This window comes from Podarcis filfolensis (assembly GCF_964270895.1).
Source record: "Podarcis filfolensis genome assembly, chromosome: 6".
Classification (NCBI taxonomy): Eukaryota; Metazoa; Chordata; class Lepidosauria; order Squamata; family Lacertidae; genus Podarcis; species Podarcis filfolensis.
Window position 1 is genome coordinate 44,796,123 of NC_139609.1, and position 27,801 is coordinate 44,823,923.

The 27,801-nt window shown below is 38.6% G+C and overlaps 1 protein-coding gene across 1 annotated transcript in view; it reads left to right on the top strand.

Moving 5' to 3' along the window:
- FAF1 (Fas associated factor 1) overlaps positions 1 to 27,801 on the top strand; it is a 166,513-nt gene that overhangs the window by 89,783 nt on the left and 48,929 nt on the right. The window contains exons 9-13 of the mRNA XM_083619586.1: positions 7,976 to 8,071; positions 8,611 to 8,737; positions 9,505 to 9,568; positions 12,657 to 12,738; positions 25,179 to 25,333. Coding sequence (XP_083475712.1) covers positions 7,976 to 8,071; positions 8,611 to 8,737; positions 9,505 to 9,568; positions 12,657 to 12,738; positions 25,179 to 25,333 — 524 coding nt within the window. The remainder of the gene's footprint in view (positions 1 to 7,975; positions 8,072 to 8,610; positions 8,738 to 9,504; positions 9,569 to 12,656; positions 12,739 to 25,178; positions 25,334 to 27,801) is intronic.

The following is a 27,801-nucleotide window of genomic DNA, read 5'->3' on the forward strand; positions in this document are numbered from 1 at the left end:
ATTGATTTCTGGTTTCTTTAAGAGAACCCATCAGTATTATTTTTGTACCACCTAAAGCAGAAATCTCTTGTCCATAAGTACCGGTACTTAATAGTTCATGGACTGGCCTTCCATGACTAATGTCCTGACACATTAGTCATGTGTCAGGACATTATGTTGAAAAACAGAATCTCTATACAGTAACTTGCTGTGATGATGGAAAGCCACCATATTTCTGTTGCTTTCATCTCAATTTACAGTGTTTAAAGTGTTGATGCCCTACATTGTTAAATAAGTAAAACAAAAGAAATAATTTTGGGAGATGATCATAAGCAGGATATAGTGCTTGAGGAAACTTATTAACTTGATGTAAGGTAGAGAGCAAAGATATTGTAAGAAATAATGTTTATTGTTGCTGAAATGTTGGTTTACTAAATTAGGAAAACTTTACACACAGTCTTGTACAATTATAAAACTAATGCATTTTTTATTTGATGTCTAGAAAAAACCCTAGACCGCTCTGAATATTAAAAGAGCTATTTTGACCAACTGGCATATTTTAACCTTTATAATATTGGCAATGGGTAGCTATCATGCAAGGCGTAGTGATCTTTACGTGTAGACGCTTTTAGTCATTTTAGTAGAATATGCATTTTGAAGGGTGAAGGACCTTTATGTAAAACAAAATGAATGTGGGGCAAATTACCTGTTGCCATACATTTTTGTTTATAAAAAGCCACTAGCTCCATGCGTTTTGGCAGGCCAACAGTGCAAAAATCTCATTATGTTTGAGGCTAGTTTCATGAATAATTATATCATGAAGAAAAAAATGGACCCCAGAAAGCCCATTAGAGTTGGAATAATTTGTTGGATCCATCAGTTGGTAACACAACTGCTTGGAGTTTGCCAAGGAATTATATAGCACTGAAAAAATATCCAGCCATCCTTTTGTTTGCCATCCCTGGTTTTCTAATGCAGTGAGATAAATGGCATCCCACCACAGACCATTGTCATGCCAAGTGGTTGGTTGATAATCTTTGTGAATACAAAGTAGATTCAAGATTCTAGAGTTTTTTGCTTTGGGTAAGCAGAGTGCAGTAAGCAGTAAAAAACCTGCTACCTTATATTGTGTTACCTATTTTATTATTAGGACAAAACTGTCAAGTTCCCATGTCCTTCTGTCACAAAGCTCTAAGTATGAGTAACTGAAATAATCAACTTAGTTTTATTCATAATAGCTCCACTGAAATTAATGGAACAAACTTTGTCATGCTCATTAATTTCAATAGATCTACTCTTAAGTTAAACTTAGTTGACTACCACCCTGTATTATTTCCCTATTTACTTCAGACTTCCTTTCTTCCTCTCCCTCTGTCTTCTTGTGTCAGATTATAGATTACAAATCCTCTTTTCTCTTGTGCTCTATAAAAGCTCAAAGTGTATTGCTATCATTATATAAAATCATCATCACTGAATAAAATTAAGCTGATGCTGAAATAGGTGGTTTTATCATAATCTTTCTCAATAATGTTGAAGCTGCAGGGTAGACTTGAGAGAGAGATCTAGTACCCCAGGACCCTTAATCTATGCCATGGAAGTTTGGGTCCTAAGATAATTAAATATTAGTATGATTCTGTAAGCTGGGACTGGCCCTGTGCAACGGGGTGCCTTTTAAATGAAACATGACTACAGGAATTTCTTCTACAATTGTTATCAGAAACAGCACATTGAGTAAAACTGTCACCTTTTATCCAGCCGTACTTTCATGTGGTTTATGTGAAAGCTCTACAGCTTTACGTGGTTTATGAAGCACAAATTTAGCTATATGTTAGACTGTGAAAGTTGATAAAATTCTACCCTTCATCTATAAAAGAAATCTCATATGCTGTGAATCACACTGCTATAAATATGACAATTTCTGATACAGATGATTCATTATCTGTTGGGGAATACCTGAAGAGTTAAGTTTATGATTTTCTCAATCTAGCACCATGCTGTGATTCAGTTATTTTTATTAAGCAGTTTTTATGAATTGCAGTGCTGCTTTTGGAGGTTTTGGTTTATTCATTTGCCTTAGGCAATTTACATGTATTTTGGATCAGAGAGCTTCCTTTTCACAGGTGTATGAATTAACAAAGCCATTTGAGCTATTTTTCATTGATATGTTTTAACTGCTGTGTTATAAGAGGAAATAATGCTGAAGAAACTGGAAAATTGGGAAATGTGTTGTTGCTAGCCTGTGAGTAAAGGGCATTTGCTAAATTGCAGAGTGCAGGTTGTGGCAAACATGAAGTTAATGTACTGTTGCTTTGTCAGAGCACATTAAGATCAATATGATGGGAAAGTATTTTCTCTGCCTGAACTAGACATATTAAGGCATAATTCAGAATGCTTTCAGTTGGCCTGGGTTGAGAGGGGGAGAATGCCCAACAGGAAGAAAGTATTTGTGAAAACGAATTAACTTGTGAGCCATGATTAGCCTCATGGCAGATGATACCTCTTCATGTTCCATTCTTAAGTTTGTATTTTCCCTCAGCTTCCAAATATCGTATGTAGTTGTGCATTTGTTTATGGCAGGGGATTTTTAACTTTTAAAGACCCCCCCCCTCATTAAACAAAATATTCCCTGAGGTGTTTTTAAGTAATTAGCTGAAAACCTGTCAATTTGATAGACAAGGTGGGGGAAAGATATAAAGCTTCAGTACTTTTTCTAGCACTGCTCGCCACATCCACTCCTAAAGTATGGAAACTGGCCAAACTCTCCTCTCTCATCTCCCAGTCTAGGCCAATAACTATGTAAGGCTTAAAGGATGTTAAATCTGTATAACATCCTTCATCCACAGATCTCAGGGCAGTTCAGAACCATGTTAAGAAAAGGTATGTGATTATGACAGACATGTATGTCAGGGACTAGCTGGATGAGGAAGAGTGGTGGGCGCCAACTGCGTAAGAACCCCGCAGGAAGGACATGGAAGAAGATGACTAAGACCCTGCATTGTGGTGGTGGGACACTGAGGAGCAGTCTGGGAAAGGGATGAGCTGGGAGGTGCTAGAAGCAAGAGTTTTGAGCGATCAAGGGTGATCAGAAGAAGGAGGCCCTTCCAGGACAGGGCTAGAGGCGGAGAGTCACAGTGTAAATGCAGATTCAGATAGAGAGGAGTCAGAGGTTGCCTTTGCTACCCAGCAGGACAGTCCCAGTCCTGCTGATGCTCCTCCCCCTCTGACACCTTGCTCTAGGAGAGTCCTGCACGTTGCTGAGCAATGGGCCTGACAGGCCAAGAGGAGGAGTCCACCCCTTCAACATAGCCTTCATCTGCTTGGGAGGAATCCAGAGTGAGAGGCTAGAAATTGCATTTCATGCCTCATGTTCTTCCTGCCCTGTGGATGACCTGTACTTGCCTGACAGCTCTGTGACACTGTACACCACGGGTGTCAAACACAAGGCCCGCGGGCCGAATCCGGCCCGCCAGACCTTGTCATGTGGCCCGTGTAGCCGCCAGCAGCCGCCAGCCTTCACCTTTTTTTCTCGCCTTTTTTTTTTTTGACACAAGAAAGCCGCCTCTTCAGCGCATGCGCGACAGCCTACAAGCCAGAGAACGTCTGCCCTCTAGCGGCGCCGGCCGTTCTACACAGGAAACCTCCACTTTACATGTCCTTTACATAGTCCTACAGATACAACCGGCCCTTTGAGGGTGACCAAACTGCTGATGCGGCCCCCGATGAATTTGAGTTTGACACCCCTGCTGTACACTATCCCATGTTTGACTATCCACTTGTTACCTCTCACACACGCAGCTTTATTGGAGTCCATAGACAAAAAATACACTGTGATCTCACTGTAATGTTGTCTGGACACTTGCTTCTCTCTTATGAGTACTCCTATGATTATTGCATATATAATGATGTATATACAGTGGTACCTTGGGTTACATACGCTTCAGGTTACATACGCTTCAGGTTACAGACTCCGCTAACCCAGAAGTAGTACCTCAGGTTAAGAACTTTACCTCAGGATGAGAACAGAAATCGTGCTCTGGCGGCGCAGCAGCAGTGGGAGGCCCCATTAGCTAAAGTGGTACCTCTGGTTAAGAACAGTTTCAGGTTAAGAATGGACCTCCGGAACAAATTAAGTTCTTAACCAGAGGTACCACTGTAAATGACTGTTTGAAGGGATTTTGAAGGGCGTGTTTCAAATGGCACTTGCAAATTGAAGAGGTAGGGATAAATCTTCTTGCTAGTCTTCTACAATGTCTGCAGTAGCCATTGCTTTTTCTAAAACAATACTTAGACTGCAATCCTATGCACACTTACCTTGGGAGCAAGTTCTATTCAGCTTAGCAGAATTTACTATTCACTAAACATGCTTTGGATTGCATTGTTACCCTTTCAAAAAGTTGAAACTCTGAATACTTTAAGAGTCTTCTTTGTCTTCCTATGAGTTGATTTAGCCTTTTGTTTTACTAATATGCATGCTGGTGCCTTGAAGAAGCTGAAATCAAAAAAAACTCCTGACACTTTCATAACAGCAGACCTCAAAGAGGGATTGTCCTTTATCAGGTGCACATACAGACCCCAAGCATGGCTTGAGTTTGGAGTTTAGTGTATGTGACTTCAGAATACAGGAAGGAAAACTTCAAGGAAAAATAAAAAGAGCAGCTATCAATGTTTTCTTAAATTTTCATCAGCAGGCCATTGTCTTCAGTGAAAATATTTTCCTTCCTAAATTTTATTTTTCTAAAATCAAATACATTGTAACTGTAGATGTGCCCTTTATAGTAATCTGCATCCTTGTTTGGAAACCTACCATGGGAACCTTTTTATGAGTCTTGGAATGAATTTCATGCAACCTGTATTAAAGGGCTTAAATTACGTATTCGGACACTGTTCTCGGACTTGAATTAGAAACTTTTCTCCTCCCCTCCTCTCTTCCCTTCCAAGGTTAAACCTGTGATAAGTAATTGTCACACTTAGTGCCCCTGTACAATGCTAATTCAAAGTGACATGTCTAAACTGGCCCTAGTAACATGAAGAAACTTAACAGGTGTGAGGGGTGGATCTTCCCATGGGCTCTGCTGCACTTCTAACTAGAAAAAAACCTAGAGAAAAAGTGAAATGAACCTTGAATAAATCTGTCAGCAGTAATTATCTCAGCAGCACTTTATGAAGGGATAAAGTAAGCATTGGTGCTAGTGGAACGTGAACACACTCCACCCTTGTGATTTTTTTTCCACCATCCAGTTAGTGTTTAATTTTTTTTAAAAAAAAGATTTAATGCCTGACATATTATGTGTTGTATACAAAAGGAAAATAGTTCATTTCCTGTGAAAAGATAAAACTAATTGGTTGTTAGTTGTGCTAGTTTTACTGGTGTTATCAAGGGTTTAAGAATAAACCCAAAATTTTTCTGTTAATTTTGAAATAATTTCAGTGAAATTTCATGCTTTTTTGAGTGCCAATAGTTAATGGCTGCCTTTAGTCATGCCAGCATAGAAACCCAAATCTGTTTGCTAGCTGTAAGAATTTAACAGCATAGACCTATTAATATTCTTGTTCACTTTGGCTTCGCATATCTCCCCCACCATGTTTATATAGAAAACATTGCTGAAGGAAGTCATATAAAAGGTAAAGTAAAAAGAGAATAAAATGTTGAGCATAGAATATATCTGCTGCTGTTGCTGCCAGTCCTGCCAATGATGGTTGATGGTAGCTGTGGAGCTCAGACTTGATGGCCTGGGTCTGCACTAAGAGACAGCTAAGATGGTATCTCGCTTCTTCAGCAGCCTCAGCTTTTGTAGCTGGAGTCAGTCAGGGTCCTGCCCTCAAAGGCTAAGTGGCCAGCAAGGCAGGGAGCAGTTCTTCCAGGACTCTCAGCCAAGATGGCCCCTGGCCTCTTCAGCAGCCTGTTTTTCCATCTTGCATCTAGTTTTAGCACAGGATATATATTATTATTTCCCCCTAAGAGACCAGTATGGTGGCCTTCTCACGTCCATTTCTACAACATTCTCAGCTAGATAAGAAAACCTCTCATTGATTTTGAGCTATATAAAATCCCACCCTGAGCTATGTTTTAATATTATTGAACATGAGAAAGCAAACGGCCAGCATCATGTTCTCAATGTCTGACTTTCCTTACCTAATATTCTAACCCATTTATCCAGCTTTAATTGGGAGGAAGCCATCTATCATGAGACCCTTGGATCTAGTTCGTTTGCTACCACCAAACCTCTATTTGGCATTAGTCACCTTTCCTTTAGTGCGCTCCTTAGTGAGAGCTTAGGTATATAAACAGATGTTACTCCCCCTCCCCACTACTATGTTCAATACTGAATGAAGCATGTGATATAAAATGGCAGTGCCAGCATTACAAAGGCAAGCGTAGATTCTGTTTTATGTATGAAAGAGTTTCACTGATAATTGAGCTTGACCTGAATGTCTGCTTTAATATTTCATTTATTCCAAAAGAGTCATTTCCTTTTAACTCTGTGATTTTAAAATTGTGACTAAACTGCTATTTAACCTTGCTACAAGAATGTGGCAGCAGGCTAGTCCAGGCAGGTCAACACTCACTTGGTTAGCTAGCACACTTAATCAGCTTGCTTTAACCTGAAGCAAATTAAGGCTTTTATGAATTCTAGCACATAAGTGATTAAAAACACCCTGACTTGAGGATAAAAATAAATAAGAGTATTTCTAGCATACTTGCTAGGCTTTGGATAAGACTTTTTTAGCCACTACAGTGACTTGGAAAGTAGAACTTCCTTCACATTTTTTAAAAATACAGACATTTAGCCAATACATTTTAAATTGTTATAGAAAATACACATCAGTTACTGTTTATTCAGTTTTGACAATATGTGTATTTTTACCCTGCAGGGACATGTTTGCATAGCTGCTTATTAATCAAGAAGGCTCTGTGTCAGTTGATGGAGTGGGGGAGAAATGTAGATGTAACTCTGTTGTTATTCCTCTAAAGCGAATAAAGATTTTAAAACTCTCAACTATTGGACAATTTAAATGTAATCTGCATATTTTTCAATACTGCCTTAACCTTTTAGTGCACAATATATAGCAAAGTAGTCTCTACTTTCTGAGATCAGGCCATATTCACAAACTGAGATGTACAACTGAGTTACCCTTTGGTCCTTTATCCATATTACAGGTTTCCTTCACAAAGGAAACCTCTATAGTCTGTGTTAAGGGAAGAAATATGTTGTCAGCAGCATTTTTTACAGTGACTAGACATGTTTGCAAGGTACTGTCTACTACATTGGTACAGGTTTCCACAGCTTCTAAGTGTTCTTACTCTTGTGAGAGCCCCTTATCAATTCCTCATGCCCTCTCGATAACTTAGGCCTCTTCCAAGTTGGCTCAGTTTTCATAGTCTGACTTCTTCTATATAGACTCTCCGTTAATGATTTTGGGAATCTGAGGTCTAAAACTGAGTCAGATTACCTTAATAATGGGAACTGCCCACTCCTACTCAGTCACCTGCTTTGTACTTTGACTCCAATCATCTGTTGTCTTCAGTGCTATCTTGGCTCCTTACCTGGATGGTGTTTGAGCTGCCTTGTTTTCTTTCTTCAGTCACCACAACTGTGGTAAGGGCCTCTTCCTACCCATTGCCTGTCCGCTATTGGTTAAGAGAAATGTAAATGATCCCCAATTTGTCAAGTGCATGAGCTTAGTGCCGACCAGCTATACAGCAATAATGAGGTAGCTTTAACTGTTTGCCGTGATGTAGAAGTTTGAGGATTGAAATGAAATGATATATTGAAAATAAATCTTGTCAAGAAAGGATATTGTGGAATGATCTCAAGTATTGCATCCTTTTTTCTAGCTTCATTTTGTATAACAACATTCCTTGTGGGTAAATTCTAAATTTTCCAATCTTTTTATTCCAGTTCATTCAAGTCTACTGTAGTTTGGTTTTAGTCACTGAAAGAAACATGTTTATCCAAATCTGATAGTTGATGCAGCAATGTATCCTGTGTTTTAGGTGACCCTAGCAGCATCAGGAGTCTCTTATCCTTGCCACCGACTTACAGTTGGAAGAAGATCCTCACCAGCACAAACCAGAGAACAGTCAGAAGAGGTAAACACAACCTCCTCCCTCCTCTTCCTTTTCACACACAAAATATGATATTCAGACACTCCTTCAAGCTATGCTGAAAGCCACATTTGTATTCCAGTTACTGCCCACAAAACTCACTTTGACTCTACTATAGCCTAATCTGTGCTGAAGTCGGATTGTTTCAAATAAGCCATAGCTAAAATTAACCACGGTTTGATGAGCTTGGATCACAAGACAAGCTGCAATTCATTTAAAAAAATATGGAAGTAAAAACTCTCCCTGGCTAGGTTGAAGGAGGCAGTCAACAAAGCTAGGGGAAGACTAGGCTCATGCCATCACAGTCTATCATGTTGTATGAACACATCCACTATTTACAATCCTATTTATACAAAATAGTTTTCTCAAGCCAAAATATATAGGGAATTTCCTCCAAGGTTCTTAATTTCAAACAGGATGGCCTTTATAGTTGTATATGGGAAACTACTAATATTGAAACAGTATTATATTATAAATATAAATCTGTTCTGCATTATTCTTAACTATGGCTTTTACTAAATTAGCAATGCACAGATGTACATATGGTTAGTGACAGTGATGGAGATGACTTTGAAGATGCCACAGAATTTGGAGTGGATGATGGAGAGATGTTTGGAATGGCGTCATCTGCATTGAGGAAATCTCCAATGAGTAAGTAATGCAATCCTTCATGCTGTGAATAGTGTAACATTGTACTGACAACAGTTGAGCAATAGGAAAGAAAGCAAACTTTGGTTCCTTTTGGTTCCACCAGATAGGTTTTTTTGGAGATATATTCCAATAAATGTATTTCAACATCCAGTGATAAACTCTTTAAAAAAAAAAAAAAGCTGACTTTAAAAGGGAGACCTGAGAAATTAAGACTGTATAAATGAATTCTGGATTCAGGCCTCCAGAAATCAATTCTCTTAGACTTAAAACTTAACTTCTGGGCTGTATCTACTATCCTACTATTTTTCAATGTTTTTTCTTTGAAATATTACTAAGATTTATCATTATTCTAGAACTAGCTTAAAAGCTATACAAATACTTGTGTAAAATATTTCAGAGAAAAAACACGGAAATATAGTATAACAACAGTTATAAGATGGCTTGTAAGATTCTAATTTTATTGTTACACTAATAATACTGTCATATGCAAAAACCGATACGTTGTTTTTATCATCTTCATCTTCCTAGAACTGGTCACAAATTCCATATGCCCAAAGGGCCATGTTATTACTGTTCTCTTCATTAAGGGTTATTAAAAGTTATTTGAATAAATGCATATGTACAATTAAAGAAAATGGTAAAGGCAATGTTTTCAAAAAATATAATATGAATACTATTCTATGGATAATTATACTATACTATACTATACTATACTATACTATACTATACTATACTATACTATGTACTATTTTCCTTCCTTTCTTTAGTGCCAGAAAATGCTGAAAATGAAGGAGATGCCTTATTACAATTCACAGCAGAATTTTCTTCAAGGTTAGACTTGTAATTGTGCATAATTTCTGCATCTATGGTTCATGAATGTGACTTACATTTTTACAAAGCATTTGGGGAAAATGTGGAGGTGATAAGAATCTTACAATATTTGAATCCCAAAGTTGTCATATTTCTTTAGGAAATTTATTTTTAAACTTAAAATGCGACCTGCTTCTCCTTTAGCTTCTCTAAATATCCAACCACACACTTTTCCTTTGCATACTCTTCCTAAGTTCGCAGCTACTCTAAACCATAAGACAGCCTGCAGTGGGTTTTTTTGCAGCAGAGAGCTCTCATTCAGGATGGAATTATTGAAACATTTAATTCATAACACACGATTGTGAGATTCTTTTGACGTTTCCTGTGATGGGATGTTGAGCTGCTTGTGCGTAAAGTTCCTAGTCCCTCAGTGTTTGGCTAAGTCCACAAACCACTGTCTGTAACGGAGCTCCATAAGCATGGCTCCGTCAGTCGCTGGCAGAATCCGACAGTGGGCGTTTACGGAATTTCTTCCAGCATAACAGCTCCTTAACGGAAACACGTCTTCTGGACTCTCTACGTGACAATTTCCGGCGAGGAGTGGGTGTCCCTATAGGAGGTCCTGAAACCTCCTCGCTGTTCTCGCTGGAATTGTCTCTGAGCCATTCTTCTGACTCGCTTTCCCTTGGAGCTCTTTCTCGCCCCCTGCTGGTTCCCTCCTCCGCTGATAAGTCTCTCTCAACCTCTGGGAGCCCTTGCACCACCGGTTCTTCCGATGACAGTTCCCTGACATTTCCAATATGTATTTTTTCGCAATACCTCAAGGACCGCCTCTTTCCATATGAACCTGAGGTCCTTCACGTGCCTCCTCCACAAGAGGTCCAAAATGGGCCTTTTCTGCAGTTGCTCCCTGTCTGTGCAATGCTCTCCCCGGGGAGGTTTGCCTGGTGCCTTCATTATATACGTTTACCCATCAGGGAAAAACATTCCTTTTTAACCAGGCCTTTGGTTGATTGACATCCAACCTATGCCCTTTAAAAATGTGGGGGGGGGGGGTTTGAGGGTGGGGGTGTTACTGGGTCTTTCTGTTTTTATTTTGGTTATGTATTTTGTGGTTTTATATTCTTATTTTTATCCTGTGAACTGCCCTGAAACCTGCGGGTATAGGGCGCTTTGCAAATTTAATAAATAAATAAAATATAAATAAATAAATAAATAAATAAAGTAATATACCATGGGATTTTTTTTAAAAAGATTATCTAATAAGTTTGTGTGTGTGGTATGGAATGGCTGAATGGCTATATTTCAGAAAAATGAAAGACTAAAGGGAACAGTGATCTAGAGCTAGGTATACTCAGACCTCTGTATGCCCCACGGACAGGCCACAATCTTATGCAGGAGAAAGATTCCCAAATGTGCATGGTTTGAATGTAGGGTCGGTGCATTCATATTCTTTCTAATGTCCTGTTTCCTTATTATGGCAATCTGCACAAGGGGGGTGACTCTCCTAGTGGGGTAGGAGAGCTGGGGGTGGGGAATCACGTCTGGCAACCAATTCGCCCCTTTGATTTCAGATAGTACATGGGTAGACGAGTCTAAAAAGCCTGAGATTTTCACGACTCTCTAGCGCAGGCATCCCCAAACTCGGCCCTCCAGATGTTTTGGGACTACAGTTCCCATCATCTCTGACCACTGGTCCTGTTAGCTAGGGATGATGGGAGTTATAGTCCCAAAACATCTGGAGGGCCGAGTTTGGGGATGCCCGCTATAGCAGTTATGGTGGCTCATTTACCAGAAGTAATGTATTTTGTGTTAACTCTGAAAGCGTATACTCGATCCTGACCAAACTAAGCCTCCTGATGTGTATTGTGCATCTCCAGGTACAGATGGGAATGAAACCTCAGAGAGCCACTGCCAGTCCATGGTATCATTCCACATAAGGCAGCTTCCTAAGCCACGCAGCTCAGCTTTTGAGAACTGTTCTTAGGTGCCTATCTCCAGCAGCCATTACAAGACTGACAGTGTTGGTTTTGGTGGAAGGCATTTCAGAGGGTGGTTTTTGAGTAGGATCCAGCTCCCTGTAGGAGCAAGTTTTCCATTTCTGCACTCTTCTCTTCAACATTCCTATTGCCCAGCTACCTTCAAAAGGACAAGTCTTATTTTACCTTTTGAATTTCTCTGCTTTCAGTGAGCAGTGGGATAGTTTAACATCCTGTTGAGAATATTTTTCCATCCGATTCCAGATTAGGAAGAAAGGGAAGGAAATGTAGTTAGCTGAGGCTGGGTCGAATGGCTATGAATAAACTTAATGCAGTTACGGAAGGTGAGGAGACAATACTATTTACCGTACTCTACAAATTGTTCTTGTAGCTAATGCAGTTTCGTGCAGTTAGCTCTACCATGGGAACTTTAGTGGCTCAAACTTGTGAGTTTTGATTTTGAAGCTTTGTTATTCTGAGCGACATCATATGGTCAGAGATGTGGCAGGAAGTACTAATGCTTTCTGCGATTTTCGGTAACAAGCAAGGGCAAACCTCTGCAAATGCCTCATAGAGAGCAGCTCTCCATTTGTGTCATTTAGAAACCCCTCCCTCCCTTCCTCTATAAGTTTCTGTTTATGCTACCAACAGTGGCCTGTTCCTGCGAAGGTCTTCCCATTGTCCCTTGGAAGACAAATGAACAAATAAGAACAGAAATTGATTTTTGTGGCATCATTTGTTTAAAGCTGGCATTCTATCATTTAACTTTTACGCTAAGTATAAGATTGATAACGTTTACATTTCAGGCATGCCAAAGTAATTTACTTGAGACTGCTCTCAGTGTCAGTCTTCTGTATCTCAGAGTTGCATTTCCGGCCCTGGTAGCTCTCAGTTTCATAGATAACAATTTTATTTATACAGAAATGAAAAATGTGTATATGCCTGAAATGTATTGTGGTGTGTTGACCTGAAGTGTTGAATGCAAATAAAATGTTTTAAATATTGCTTCCTAGAAAATGTAGTTACTCTGTGTTTTTGTAAAAAAATATAAAAAAGTATAAGTGCTGGAACCCATTTAATTTTTTTAAAATGTGTTTTTTTTTAATTGAAACATTTTGGTATTCACACAGATATGGTGACTGCCATCCAGTATTTTTTATTGGATCATTAGAGGCTGCTTTTCAAGAGGCTTTCTATGGAAAAGCCAGAGATGTAAGTACATTTTGAATACTATACTGTCTAAAATGCCTTTCTGGCCACTTTCTACACTGATTAATTATTGCAGTAGTTAGTTCCAAAATGGTTATGTTTGCATGTCACATTGAAGCATAGTTAATGTTTAGCTGTGGCTTAACATGAACAAGCAGCAATGCATGCTGGTCAGACATCCCTACGTTACTTTCACCCCTACTTCCGACTATGCCACGCTGGAAGCGGCGAATCATAAACCTTGGCTTGTCGTGTTGTTTGAGCCCTAGTGGTTGTTTTCCTCAAACTACAAGTGGTAAGCCAAGAACAACACAAGTTTTGTATCCGATACTATGTCTGTGGAGTTCTAATTGCATGACCAGGTCCTTCTGCGTTTCCCCACACATACCCAAAATCTGCTCTGGAGGGTCTCTGGAGTAGATTTTGATGATGCATGTGTGAGAGGAGGGGGAACATCCATTGTGCAACTAGAAGTCTGCTGCTCAAGTGGTGCAGCAGTATTGGATACAACGCCTTGGCTATGGGCAATAAGGGTGAGTTGTTAGAAAAACAAACCACAAGCTTGGATTCAAATGACATAAGAAGCCAAGGCTTGTGGGTAGTTGCTCCCAACATGCTCCAGCAGGAGTGGAAGAGCAGTGAAGTGGGGACTTTTTTGTTCACATTAAACCACAGAGACACTTGAACCAGGCCAATGTATCAAGTAACTGAATAACAAGTTTAAAAGGATCAAACTCTCTTACAATTTTACATTATTTCCTAATTTCACTCATTTCCTAATGGGAGGATTTCCTTAAGAGTAGTTATTAGGAAGTAGTCATGTTTTTTAAAATACAATTTCTAAAATATATACTTTACTTCTAAAATAATTGAAATCTGAAACCATATGTTCTAAACTGAGCTGCAGAGGGCACTTAATTTTACCAGGGCAACAGATGAGCTTGAAGCAATAGCATTCTTAACTTGAAGTGAGAAATTGAGTTGGAAGAGTAAATAAAAACAAGATTGAAGGTTTAAATCCTCTGCTAGGCTTTTTGAATTTATATGCTCATTAAATGTTTATTGGAGTGGTCGGATTACGAAGGATTTAGGGAGCTTCATCAACTGGTATATAGTTAATCACTAAGTAAAACACTACATTTTATAAAGTGTTTCTCACGATGCCACACTCAATCCATCTTAATGAAAACCACTTCAAACTGATTTAATTTGAGAGCACTTTGCAGCCAAGAGTGTGTGTAGACCTTGTCCTTTTTCTTGGGGAATTTTAAGTTGTCTGAGCAGAAGGTGTTCTGTAAAAACTCAGCTTCAGCTCCAGAGCAAGAACTAGTTTCTTTGTACTTTGTTTATTCTTTGTGAGGAAAACATCTAGCAGTTTTTGTGAATATGAATACTCTCTCTCTCTCTGCATATATATATATGAATAAAATAGAAAGTTAATGAAAGGTTCTGGTTATCAGAAATTGTACTTTTCTTATGTACTTGGTATACACGTAGTAGCTTGCTTGCTTATTTATTTATTTATTTATTTATTTATGGATGAAGAGACATTGTGATCTCTTTTTTTAAAGATAGTTACTGAAAATGTGTTATTGCCCAATTTCAAAAAGATCATCTTCTCCTGCATACATATTGTGACTCTCTTTCAAAAAGATCATCTTCTCCTGCATACATATTGTGACTCTCTCATAATTTAACCTTCCTAACATTCATGTTAGAAGCAGAGCCAAGTTACTGTTTGGTTACAGTATTATCAATTATATCATGGGTAGGCAAACTAAGGCCTGGGGGCCAGATCCAGCCCAATCAACTTCTAAATCTGGCTTACAGACGGTCTGGGAATCAGCGTGTTTTTGCATGAGTAGAATGTGTCCTTTTATTTAAAATGCATCTCTGGGTTATTTGTGGGGCCTGCCTGGTGTTTTTACATGAGTAGAATGTGTGCTTTTATTTAAAATGTACCTCTGGGTTATTTGTGGGGCATAGGAATTCGTTCATTTTTTTTTCTTTTCAAAATATAGTCTGGCCCCTCACAAGTTCTGAGGGACAGTGGACCACCCCCCTGCTGAAAAAGTTTGCTGGCCCCTTAATTATATGATATGTTTAAACTAGATAAGAAAAATGGAATTTTGGAGAAAAGCTCACAATTTGAAAGAATGTTATTGCAGAATAATGAAAAATTATTGTCTAAAATATATAAGCAATTATTGGAATGGGAAACAAAAGACAAGCTGGTTAAAGCCTCGGTGACCCACTGGGCAATTGATATAAGGTATAATATAGAACTAAACCTCTGGGAGAAACTCTGGAAGAAAGATCTGAAATTTACTGCATGCTACACGTTGAAAGAGAATACATGAAAATGATTCATAGATGGTATCTAACCCCAAGTAGACTAACTAAGATCAGTGTTAGAAACTGAGATATGAAAGCTAGAAGCTAAATGGCACCTTAAACCTAGGTTATGGGTGCAACAACTGAATGTTTTGTCTTATAACAAAAATACAAGGCTGAAAATGAATGAACTGCAGCTAAAATATTATGTTCATTTTTCACATGGTCTAGTCTTTCCCCTGCCCACCCTCCAATATTCTTAAGAGGGTTTCTTTTCCAGAGAGTAACTGAAAGTGGGAAGGCATAAAAAGATCCTCCTTTCCTTCCACTCTGCAGTTTTAATCTGAAATATTAGGCGTAGTACTGCTCCCAGAGCTCAGAAACTGCTCACACTAATGAAATTCCCTGCCAGAAAATGCACCTCGAACAATGGGAGTTTCGAACACTGGCTAAGATGTATAAGCGGAATTGGATTTGTGTTGGAAATGTAAAGAAATGAGAGGAACTTTTTCCATATGTGGTGGGCATGCAAAAAAGTTAAAGAATATTGGGAAATGATATATAATGAGATAAAAAGAAAGTTTAAAACAACATTCCCCCCAAAACCAGAGGCATTCCTGTTAGGAATGGTTCAGACAGAGGTATCCAGGTGTCAGAAAAACTTTTTAATGTATGCAATAACAACGGCTCAGATCTTGTTAGCTCAAAAATGGAAGGTGAGGGAGGTCCATAGCAAGGAGTATTGGAACTTAAGATGATAGAATATGCAGAGGTAGCAGCTCTAACAAGTAGAATAAGAGAGCAAGAAGAACAGGTATTTAAAGAGGAGTGGGAAATTTTTGCTGAAAATAATTGTGTACAGTTGAAAACGGTGTCGGTATTAAGGTAAATTCAACAGTATAACATATTTAAAAGGTATGTAAGATGGGAAAATGAATTAGATGGATTTACAAAAATATGCAGGAATGGTGGACAAATTAAAAGAACCTTGGAAGGGCAGGGAGGAAAGTTGTTGAATGGATGGCTATAATGGAAATTTGAAAATTTAATAAAAATTACTGAAAAGAAATTCATGTTAGAAGTCTTAGTGAAACCTATATAGTTCTTTAAAAAAAACACACACACATATGAACTAAGTTTATTTTTGCCTAGTTTATTGTTGGTATGTTATAGAATACTGTAGGTGTACTAATTCAAACATGAATTTAACTAAATCCACCTTTAAATGATCTGTAAGTTATGGCTATTATACATGAGTTATCTTTTCACATTTCTTATATATGTGCATGCCTGCCATATGCTACTGCCAGGTTCAAAGATGCAAGAGTAGATAGGAAGGTCTATTGGTGCCAGCAATAGACCTTCCAAGGTTGGGCACAACCACAGAAAAAAAAATGTGTCCTCTGTGGAAGCTTAACATACTTCTGCTTAATAGGGTACTTGGAACAGAGCCTCTCCAGAAGATCCTAAAACAGGGATAGGCTAGTAGAGAAAGAGGAACACCTTCAGGTCCAAACCATTTATGGCTTTAAAAGGAAGCACCAGCACTTGAAATTGGGCTCTAAAGCAAACAAGCAGCTAGTGTAGATATTTCAAAATAGCAGTAATATTGAATGACTCTTGCTGTACTCGTCAAAATTCTAGCAGCTAAGCTCCGCACTGATTGATGCTTCTAGGGCATCTCATGGCAGCCACACATAATCTAGCCAGGAGGTTACCAGAACATAAATCACCATAGCTAAGCTATCCCTGTCCACAAGGAATTGCAGCCAGTGAACCAGCAATGCTGGCAACGTGAACTTTGGGACACTGAGGCCATCTGGGCTTCAAGTGGCAATGGTAGATCAAAGAGTATCCCTAAACTGCATACCTGCTCCTTTAGGGGGTTGTGCAGCTTCATCCCCAAACCTGAGAACACTCACCCACAATGTTTCCATTGGGATTCAGCTTCAGGTCGGTAAGTTACCAAATTCAAATTGAACCCTTACATGCCTCATAAATGCTTCTGGCAAAAGGATCTTCCAGCAGATGAAATTGATTACAGCACTGCCTGGATTTATGAGCACAGTTACACAAGTGGGACCCTGTAACACTATTTTGTTCACTATCTCCCTCCAGGATACTCCATTCCCACCAGCTTTCTACCTTGCCAACCACATTTAATGTCCACTGAGCAAGCTAACTCTCAATTGGCCTTTTTAAATTTAATTTTATTTAATTTCCCCCACTTAGTCCCCCCCCCACAACATATTCTCAGATCCGAAATCTATTCCCCTCAGCATTTGCCCTGGGAACAAATGGTTGCTGAGCACCCCCTCTTAATTTCTAGCAACTATGCAGAAAAGGAAGAACACAAACTGAAACATTTTCCCACAAGTACGCACTATTACAATTTTATTGGGAAGCCAAGAGTGTGTCCCTGGATTATCTAAGATCAAAAATTAATAATAGAACTGTAGAATTTCAGAGCTGGAAGGGACCCCCAGAGTCATCTGGTCCAACCCCTTGCAATGCAGGAATCTCAACTAAAGCATCCTTGACAGATGGCCACCCAACATCTGCTTAAAAACCTCCAAGGAAGGAGTCTCCACAACCTCCCAAGGGAGTCTGTTCCACTGTCGAACGGTTCTTACTGTCAGAAAGTACTTCCTGATGTTTAGTTGGAAACTCTGTTCTTGTAACTTGAATCCATTGGTTTGAGTCCTACCCTCCAGAGCAGGAGAAAAATATTTGTTCCGTCTTCCATGTGGCAGCCCTTTAGATTCTTGAATACGGCTATCATGTGCTGTAAATGTTTTCCTATTTTCATATAATTTTTTTCTGTTTTCCTTACATCCAAAGCAGAATCATATCCTCTATATCCATAATTTGATTAGCCAAATAATCATAATGGAGTCCATATTGCCACCATCCAGATGCCATAAGCCATTCAGATAACAAAATCCGGAATCCAGCAAACCTTCTGTATGTTCCGAAAGTGTATTAAGGTGATCACTGATTGATGATGAAACAGATGTGAAAAATGTGTTTCACTCTTGCTGTTGCAATAAAATTTCTGTCTCCATTCTCAGATTTTGCAGCTTTACTTTTTGCAGCGTTTTAATTGCTAAAAGAATAGGCCTGTCTGACAGTCTGATAACATTTCCAAAATAAAAATACTGGAATGTTTAACTGCAAGCAAGAAGTACTGTACCTTTAATAATTCCAGCATCTCTTTTAAGAAATATTCTGATGCAAAATATTCTAATATCATGATATTGCAACTCCAGCAAAAGTGAACTCAAGCTTTGAAATTATTAATTAAATCTCAAAGCTTTCCTGCTGAACCCAAATACCAGATGGGAGAATCAATTATGAGTCAAATTCTGAGGTGGATAGAGGGAAACATTACGTATTGGCATCTGTAATGCTTCACTTCAACTTACTGAAATAAAGACAGTGGCCAACATGATCTGTTTGAGGCCACACACATTGCTTGGAAGTGAGTGGTTAGAATAAATAAGAATAATTTAATCCATATGCACATCCAACCTAGCCCACGGGCAGAAAATCCAAATTTATTTTGCGTATTTCATAGGTTAAACAAAAATATTCATATATACTGTATTTTCATGTAATATATTTTGCAATACTTCAAGCATTTTATGAAAGTCATACATATACAAAGCTGGTCAAAATGGTAATCACAGTGCAAGTGTGTTGATATTTTACTATGAAAATATTAAGAAACTGCATTAATTTTCAAGCCTAAAATGATTATGAATGTAGGCCGAATGCCATAAAGCAGCTCAAGGATGTCACACATTTTGTAAAAAGTGTGTTGTTTGTGTTTCAGCTGAGCTCATGTTCTGTATGCAGAAGGTTCCCAGTTCAATCCTTGGGATTTCCGCTTAAATGACTCTGGTGGCAGGGTTGGGAAATACTTCTACCTGAAAGTGTGGAAAGGTGCTGCTAGTTCAAAAAGAGTAGTGGTCTAGGTGGACCTGGTTACTTCACTCAGTATGAGGTAGCATCATATTTTTAAAAGAGTCTTTACGTCACCACAGAGGGGAAAGCAAAGGGCTACATTTATGCAAACCAGTGCTCTTAGTTAAAACAGATTTAGTTATCCTTATTTTACAAAGTTTCTGAATCTTTGGTTGATCCTAAATGCTTAATTGGTTTAGACTGGGTTTTTTTGGGGGGGGTGAAATTATTGCTTGGTTTTGAGTTTTCTTCATCATGTGTTCTTTAGATCTAGGTGCTGAAAATGATTCACCAAGATGGTTATCAAATTTACTCATCTGTGTACTTCCGATTTTTAAATGTGCTGAAATTATCAGCTGCCTAGTTCTACTTCATGATATTAAATGTGAGCTAAAAATGGTTGTGTGAAATTATGTTGAATGGCATGTGGAGAAATAACATGTGAGAGAGAAGATCCACCTAAGCAGCCCTGTCAGCAGAAGCCTTGTGCAAGGGCTACAACTTGTGTGATGGGGCTTTCCCTCTTCTCCTTCCTTCCCTTGCCCCCCTCAGGCTCCCTGGGCTTGGGAAAGCCTATTTGTTCACCTCTCTGGCTTTCAGGGCCTGGACACTTAAACTGCAGGCTGCTGCACTCTGGTCTGCTTGGGCCCTGCTTGCCTAGCAATGTGGATACACTGCATAATACAACACCACCACCTACTTTAAATGCAAACATTTAGGTCAAAAGTTAAAAACAAAAGATTTCAAATCCAGTCAGCAGCAACTTGGTCTTCAGTACCACCTACAGATCCTGACTGAGCACTGCAATTCCTTTTCCCAAAAGACTATTATCGTTCAAACATGTTACCTGAAACCTGAAAAAGCCTATGCTTTTCCTAGTGGTCTGTGTCAACTGCTGCCTGGTCACAAATACTCCCTTTTTAGGGAAGGTGATTGAGAGGGTTGTGCCTCAACAGTTGCAGGTAGGCTTGGATGAAACAGATTATCTTGACCCATTTCAATCTGGATCTAGGCCTAGTTATAGGACTAAATTGACTTTGGTCACTCCCTTTATTGGGATAAGGGCAGGAAGAGTACAAACCTGTTATTTTTACTTAATCTCTCAGTGGCTTTTGATACCATCCACCATGGTATCCTTCCAAGCTGATTTGGTGGGATAGATATTGAAGGTGTTGGGTCATTTTCAGTTGGGTGATTGTATTTTGGTACCCTGGGACTTGGGGTGCTGTGGGGTACCATCTTGTCCCTAATGTTGTTTATTATCCATATAAAGCCATTGAAAGCAAGTCATTTGGCTATTTTGGGGGGAAATGTCTACAGTATGCTGCTGATACCCAGCTCTTTTTATCTGAAATAACCAAATCAAGAGGCTGCGCTTGGGCTGATGCTAGGACTCAATGATGGGCTAGATAAAGGCCAGTAAACTGGCAAGATTGAAGCCCTGTGGGTTGGTGGGTCTTGAGTCCAGATAATTGGTCAATAGCCTGTTTTGAATAGGGTCATACATCCCTAGCACAAAATAATATTTGGTGTTGATTAATTAGGTTTTTGTCTCTGATTTGGAAGTCCATGCGCGTTGTCATGTGCATTTGTGATATGTAAGCAAGCTTCCGCATTTCTTTCAATAATGCAAGCAAATCAGCTGTCCCTTCGCATGTGCAGAGCTACCTTTCTCACAGTTGCTACCTTTCTCTAGCACAAGGTACCAAATTAAGAACTACAGAGTCCTTATTGGCCACATAGTTATTCTGCAACAGAACACCCCATACATATTTTTTATTTAATATAAAACAAGTCTTACATACTTTTGTACTTAAAATTAAAAAGAGATTTGACCACAAACAATGAAAAATGTGGATATTAAAGTTGTTATGTTATTCTGTTCCGATATTATCTGTCATTCTGGTCTGTTCTTGGGCTGATGACTAAATACCTTATTATTAATACCCTTTATTCTTTGGTTTCTTAAGACTGATGGAAGGGGGGGGATAGCTGCAAATGCAAGATCAGAAAATTAAACTGGATTTAAGAATAATTTATAATTCTTAACAAGCTTCGCCTACATTCAGAAGCAATTAGCATTTCAAAATTAAGGGATACCTGCCTATATATTTCAAATGGTGGCATATTCTGCCTTTTAGGATTGTTGGGTTGAAAAATTAAGTGCTTTTCTGAGGCTAGTCTGCCAAAGGAAACAATGCACTAGGGAAAGAGATCATGCCAGATACTAATATCTGATATTTAATGACTGAACCATGGTAATTTCTCAATTTTTCTCTTAAATAGAATTTTAATAAATAAAGAAAGCAAAATTAACCAAACAGAATTTAAGAGAATTTAGGCATGTTTTAAGCCTCCCTCACTCAAGCCAACACCTCAGGTAGGATTTTCAAAAGCTAGGCCCCCAAATCACATTGTGAGCCATTTGGATTTTGGCGGCTAGCTCAGGTGCTTTTAAGAAGAATCTTCCTCAGAATTAAATAGTGGTGTCACTTCCAAGTAATACTTTCTCCAGATAATGCCCTTTTAGTAATCTTGTTACCTCACTTCCTCACAGAGGAAGATCTAAAGGGACAAAGCTCCTATTATCTTAATACATTCCCGGGAACTTTGCTAAGGAGTTTGGTCACTGAAAAGCTAACCTCCTCAAGACCACTCAGCATTCTGATTGATGGTTTCTTCTCGTGTTTTACGATTTCGCTGCTGCTTCATCCAAAACAGTTTGTGTGGATTTGTTTTTAATTGATTCTTTTGTAGAAATGTAGCAATTGCAAGGTTTCTTGGTATTAGGAAAAACACAGACTCAAATCATTACACATACTATTGCTAAACGTTGCCTGTATATTTTAAATGAAATTGTTATTAATGTTGGTTAAATTAGAAGTTTTGAGATTTGGTAGTCATTTCCTTCCCTGAGTACTTTTGGATCTTTACTACTCTAGTATAAATATTTTTTAATCCAAGGCATCTTTAGCCAAGAGATTGAATATGATTCTACTTCGTGCCAATATGTAACAGCTACAAATCCAATCAACTGCAGACAGAAATGGCAAAACTGAATGATCTGAATTTGAAATCCAAATGGCATTTCGATCGATAAATGGGGGGAATTAAATATTTTTGGCCATTTCCTAATTTACATATGCTAAAGTGTGCACCTGCCTTGTTTTCTAGTATTTGGCCTCAACTCCTAGCTTTAAACTGTACATATTTTGGAAAGTTCATTCACATGGAATCTTATATTTAACAGTTTCATGGGGTTGTTTCTTTGGGACGAAAGGAGTTTCTCAAGAGCCTTTTTTTCTCTGCTCCCAATGAAAAGAGGAGAGCAAAGCCATCCGCTTACCACAAAGCAGTCCCACCACAAAGGAAAGATTAAGGGTTTAGGGAGAGGTCAATGTGGGTTTTTCTCTAACTAAACACTTTCCTAAAGTTTCCTTGTGGAAAAAATAATGAAGTCATCTAAGAGTTTTTAAAGAATTTTTATTTCTTTTTCACCGTCTGCATTCGCTTGTCTTCTCAGCATGGATGTTTAATCTTTCTAGGCTTTGTGAATTGGCCCAAATGAATAAGTGGTGAGCTGTCTCTCTAGGAGCTAGCGGCTTATTCTAAGGCCCTAATCACTGAGTAAACACATCTTTGCCCTCCCTCTCTTACAACTGCTATATAATAGTGGAGATTCTAGCACAGTAACCTGGATATTGCAGAGATCCACGCTTTGAAATGCAGAATGGCTGATCCTCCAAAACAGACAGTGCCTGATCTTCTCCTGCCTCTTTCTTCTTTTTTAAATTAAATATCACCACTGAGATGCTGTTTTATTGCCTGATATTGTGCATTAGTGCCCTGGATTTTCAAGTTTAGTTTCAGTCAACATTGTTGGCTGCACTTATATGGAACTGTGCATGTTAGGCTTATTGGTGGCCTTTTCTGGTGCATGTGTACTTGGTTTTGAATCGCTTTTTAAATTAAAGCGGACAAACATTAATGTAAATGTCTAATCCCTTTTCCAAAGTCTACTGTTGAAATGTTTTATACTTTTAAAATTGATTTTGAGGACTTACACAAACTCTGTATTTTATAAATGTGCTGATTTAAAATGAATATGTTGTTAGAACAGATGTTTCTATGCATTCAACATATTTATTTTTAACTGGCAATTTTTAGCTGGTTAAATACATTGGCTCTGATCCAAAGAGTTACTTTGGGTATGCCCAGTGCTATTTCTTACTCCCTATAACCCCTGCCTCTTGCCATATTGTAAACTGTTTTTAAAATGTGTTCCAGAAACACAATTTCAGAACCCACATTACGTTTTGAGTTAATTGCATCTTGGCCAATTCCTTGAGCAGCAGATTTGAATGTATCATAAAAAGACAATAGTTTTCATGAAAGATGCTTGCTCATTATTACTCGTGTCTCTTAAAGAAGAAGCAGTTTAATAGCCGTATGTCGGAACAGCTTGCCAGGGAGCCATAGGCTGTAAGGAAATTGAGCAGACTGGTGGACAAAGCCATCCCTGCTCCACCAGCCCACTTGGTTCCCATGCTGGTGGCAGATGAATGGGATTCACTTCTTCTGGAGCCAACAAAACATCTTCCCCACATCAGTCCATTTGGTAGAAGGCACTTAGAAAATGAAGCCCACATTTCCACCATGGAAATCCAGGCTCCTACTTTCTTAGGCTAGTTGAAAAAAGTTGCAGGTTGGTAATGTTTTCGGGCTTATTTACAGGACAATATTTTAATAAGTTTCAGTTAAATTTGTCTGCTGTCTACAGAAGCTGAACTATTAGGAACGGAACTATACCTCATCTTTCTATGGTGGGCTTTGCCACTGCAGCCTCCTGGAATAATGCTTCTTGTGAAACTGCCAGCAGTACAAAACTACCTATGAAATTACGATTTGAAACTACCTGTGAAATTAATACTTAGGTTTATCTAAATTGTAAATGAATGAAATTTTATGTTGCGAAATTTTATATAACATTTCCAAGCTATGAGTTGTGTGGTATCAGAAATTTTTTGGTGAGTTTTCTTTTTATATCAGCTACTGTATTTTCAAACGTATTCAGAATCTAGACGATTTGATAGTTATCAATTTCCCCTGAGATGTTGGGTAAAACAAAGCAATAGCATAGTGTGCTAGAGTAACATTATTAAACTTACTGTGAACTCAACAATTTAGTTAGTTTAAAAAGGAAATTGAAACAAAAATCAGTGTTGTTATGAGATAAATATACTCTGTTAGATTGAGACTTTCCATGAATGGAGTTTGGGTGGAGGGGTTAGTGGTGGGTGAGGCCATTTTCCCATATAGCCCCCATGCTGCTCCAGAGTTGGGTACCCTGCAGAACAGTGTGGAAGGTAGCATTGTGAGCTGCTTGGGGAAGGGGAAATTGCCTTGCCTCGCCTCACCCCTTTTTGTTGGGTCTCTGTCCCTTTTGTGAACAGACGGATGTTACCCAATGCACAATATAATTTTATCCATGTGGCCTGGGAATCAGGGATTAGTTTGAATAGGAATGCTTTTTGCATAGGACTACAACCCAAGTAAATGAGAGATTTTGCCCCAGATCCAGAGAAAGTTTTGAATACACAATTTCCCTAGATCCATTTTTTGTGTGTGTGTGTTGCTGTGCACAAAAGGAAATGTGGTGCTACATCCCTTGTTTAATTCTCCCTCTCCCTAATGCATAGTAAACCTCCTATCCTAATGCCATTGCATTAAAATCAGCTATTGGTTGTACAGTAATAAGTATTTGCAACTGATTAAATTCTAAATTCAATTTTGGTGATTATGACAGAATGGCTTTTCTTCTTTTTATATAATAGTCACAACATTATTATTTCTGTAGAAAAAAATGTTCTTTAATAAACATTTTGGCCATGGGTTCTTGATCGCAAGAATAGAGTAATTCACTTTCTCTCCAAATACCATTAAACAAAGAATTGTTTCTGTGGAAGCAGCAGCGGAGTGCTGAGTGCTGAGATTGTTGAAAGGATGTTCCAGCAATATCAATAGGATGCCTCCAAAATATTTGGTTAGGGCTCAGACAGAAATTTCACTTATATCTGAAAGTGGTGGTGGTGGTGGGCAAATAAATCAAAATATCATGCTAACACTTTCCCCCTGTTTTTCAGAGAAAGCTGCTTGCTGTCTACCTCCACCATGATGAAAGTGTGCTAACCAACGTGTTCTGTTCTCAAATGCTTTGTGCCGAATCTATTGTCTCCTACCTTAGTCAGAACTTCATAACCTGGGCATGGGATATGACAAAAGAAGCAAACAGAGCAAGGTAAATAATTTGGAGTTGAATATTAAACTGTTTTAAGAACTCAAGAAACTCAGTGTATCTTTATAATATATGTTACATAGTATGTCGTCTGTTTAAATAATAGATTTTGGGACTGCTCCCCCCCTGCCTTTATCTTACATTGTTCAGTGATTTACTTTTCACAGGGTAATGTTCTCAGGATGCAGCCACTGTGTATCCAACACACCCTTCCCCACTCAGTTCATTCACTAGTCTCCTGGGCCATTCTCTTCCTCCTGTCTGCCAGGGTTAGTAGGCGAATGAGGAGAGTGAGCAAGAGAACCAGTGAAATATCTGAGTGAGAGGCATTATGACTGCATCCTTTTCTGGTGCCTTGGATGATTTTAAATGTAGAGTCACCATCACTCGGTGAAGACCTGGAAAGCATATTATCAGCAAGTGGAACCTTCAACAAAGAGTTGCGGTGATCTGATTCACACATCATATTAAACCGTAGTTAAAATAAACTATAGTTCAATGTGAATGAGCTTGCTGGTACACACTGCTCAAATGCCCATTCTTCACTCTTCTTCCATTCCTGCTGCTTCCATGCCAGGAAGGAAACTAACTAGCTTGCTGTTCCCTGTGTGGAAAAATATGTAGATTATTTCACCTAAACAATCCATGAGTATTAAGCCAAGAACAAATCTTGGAGAGAAACAACCATGAGTGCAGGCACACTTAATGAGAAGCCAGAATCTGACTTGTTTCCTCACCAGCATAGCTGGAACATAATGTGGACTTTTGAAATGCATCCACTTTTGAAAAGCATGCACTAGCATGCTGCTCATTCAAATTGTTTATTTCATAGTTTATTTTAGCTATGGCTTAATATGTAATGTGAACTGGGCCAGTGTGGCCTTCTTCAGTTCAGATTTCTAGCCTACCAGTCATGCCTTCTTCCAGCACATACTCGTGTCTTATTCTTTTTCCTCCACTTGATTTTCTGTCTATTAGCCCCCAATACTAAATCAGCATTCTGTGCCGATTAACACATACCAAGTCCTCTTTTACCTGTTTTGGGGTTTCTTCCTCAGGGTTGTGTTTTCCTAAAGATTTTTTATTTTGGGTGGAAACGATTGGGTTCTCTCCACACCTGATGATACTTCCCCTTTGTGTGTGGTGGTGCCAGTTTGGCTGTATAAAGATTCAGACTTGGAGTATGAGTTCAAGGGTGGTATAAGAAGGAAGTGTAACAAACCTCCTGCAGATTGATGCAGTGATTTGTTGTGTCTGGGATGGGGACTTTAGAAAGGAGAGAACTTTCTGTTATGGGATAGAATAAAGCAGTGGGATAGACCTGTAGGGTGTAAGCAAGTTGCAACCTGTTCCCACATCCTGATGAACTGTATAGAATCTATTGCATTGCATAGATATGTAAGTGTCTACAGAACCGTCTACAAACACCCATTTCCCGTCTGTCTCTTTGTTATTAATAGTTTTTTAATACACCACAGGAAGTTTAGTTTGAAGGGCCTCTGTGTTGAGCTCATGTGGGAAAGTTTTGTAATATGAAAAACATCCAGAATTGCTACACTGGATTTAATCTGATCCAATTGACTTTCGTCAAATGCAGCCTAATTGTGATAAATAAAGGCAGAAGTTTTCCCATATGGTGATACAGTGGTGCCTCGCAAGACGAAATTAATTCGTTCTGCGAGTTTTTTCATCTTGCAAATTTTTCGTCTTGCGAAGCACGGATTCCCTGGGTATTAACGGTTTTAAGAAAAAGGAAACAAACTCGCAAGATGTTTTCGTCTTGCGAAGCAAGCCCATAGGGAAATTCGTCCTGCAAAGCAACTCAAAAAACGAAAAACTCTTTCGTCTTGCGAGTTTTTCGTCTTACGAGGCATTCGTCTTGCGAGGTACCACTGTATAGTTGTTGGGCTTCAGATTGCACTTAATTGTCTGCTGGCAATAGTTCCTTACCAAAGTTCTTTCTGTAACTGGTGGAATGTGTGGGTTATGTCATTCATCATGATGGTCTTTAGAAATATTGTATGTACCAATGAGCCTATGTCTATATATTTTTATGATGGAAGGATCTTAAAATTGTAGTAGCTGATCTCCTTTTTATTAACTTCAAGGATGGTCTCATTCCATGTTGCTATTGATAATTGTTACTTAATATAAACAGAGCACTTAAGAAATCACATGGTTTTGTGTTCCTATCGGACTAGTTCACTGACATGTGCATTCCTCCACCATGCCGCCCGGTAACTTACAAATGAATTAATTGCAGTTAACTTTTCAAATTAAGACTGAAACATGCAATGTTCTTGCATAATACTCCACAGACTACTTGGATGCATTTACCATAATCTTAATTTAATTTAGATTAGCTCACAGTGTTGACCCATGCTTTTAATTGTTTTAATTACTATTGAAAAGAGGGATAAAAAGTACTTTCTAACACAGATATGAATGAAGTAACTATGCTTTTTAACACG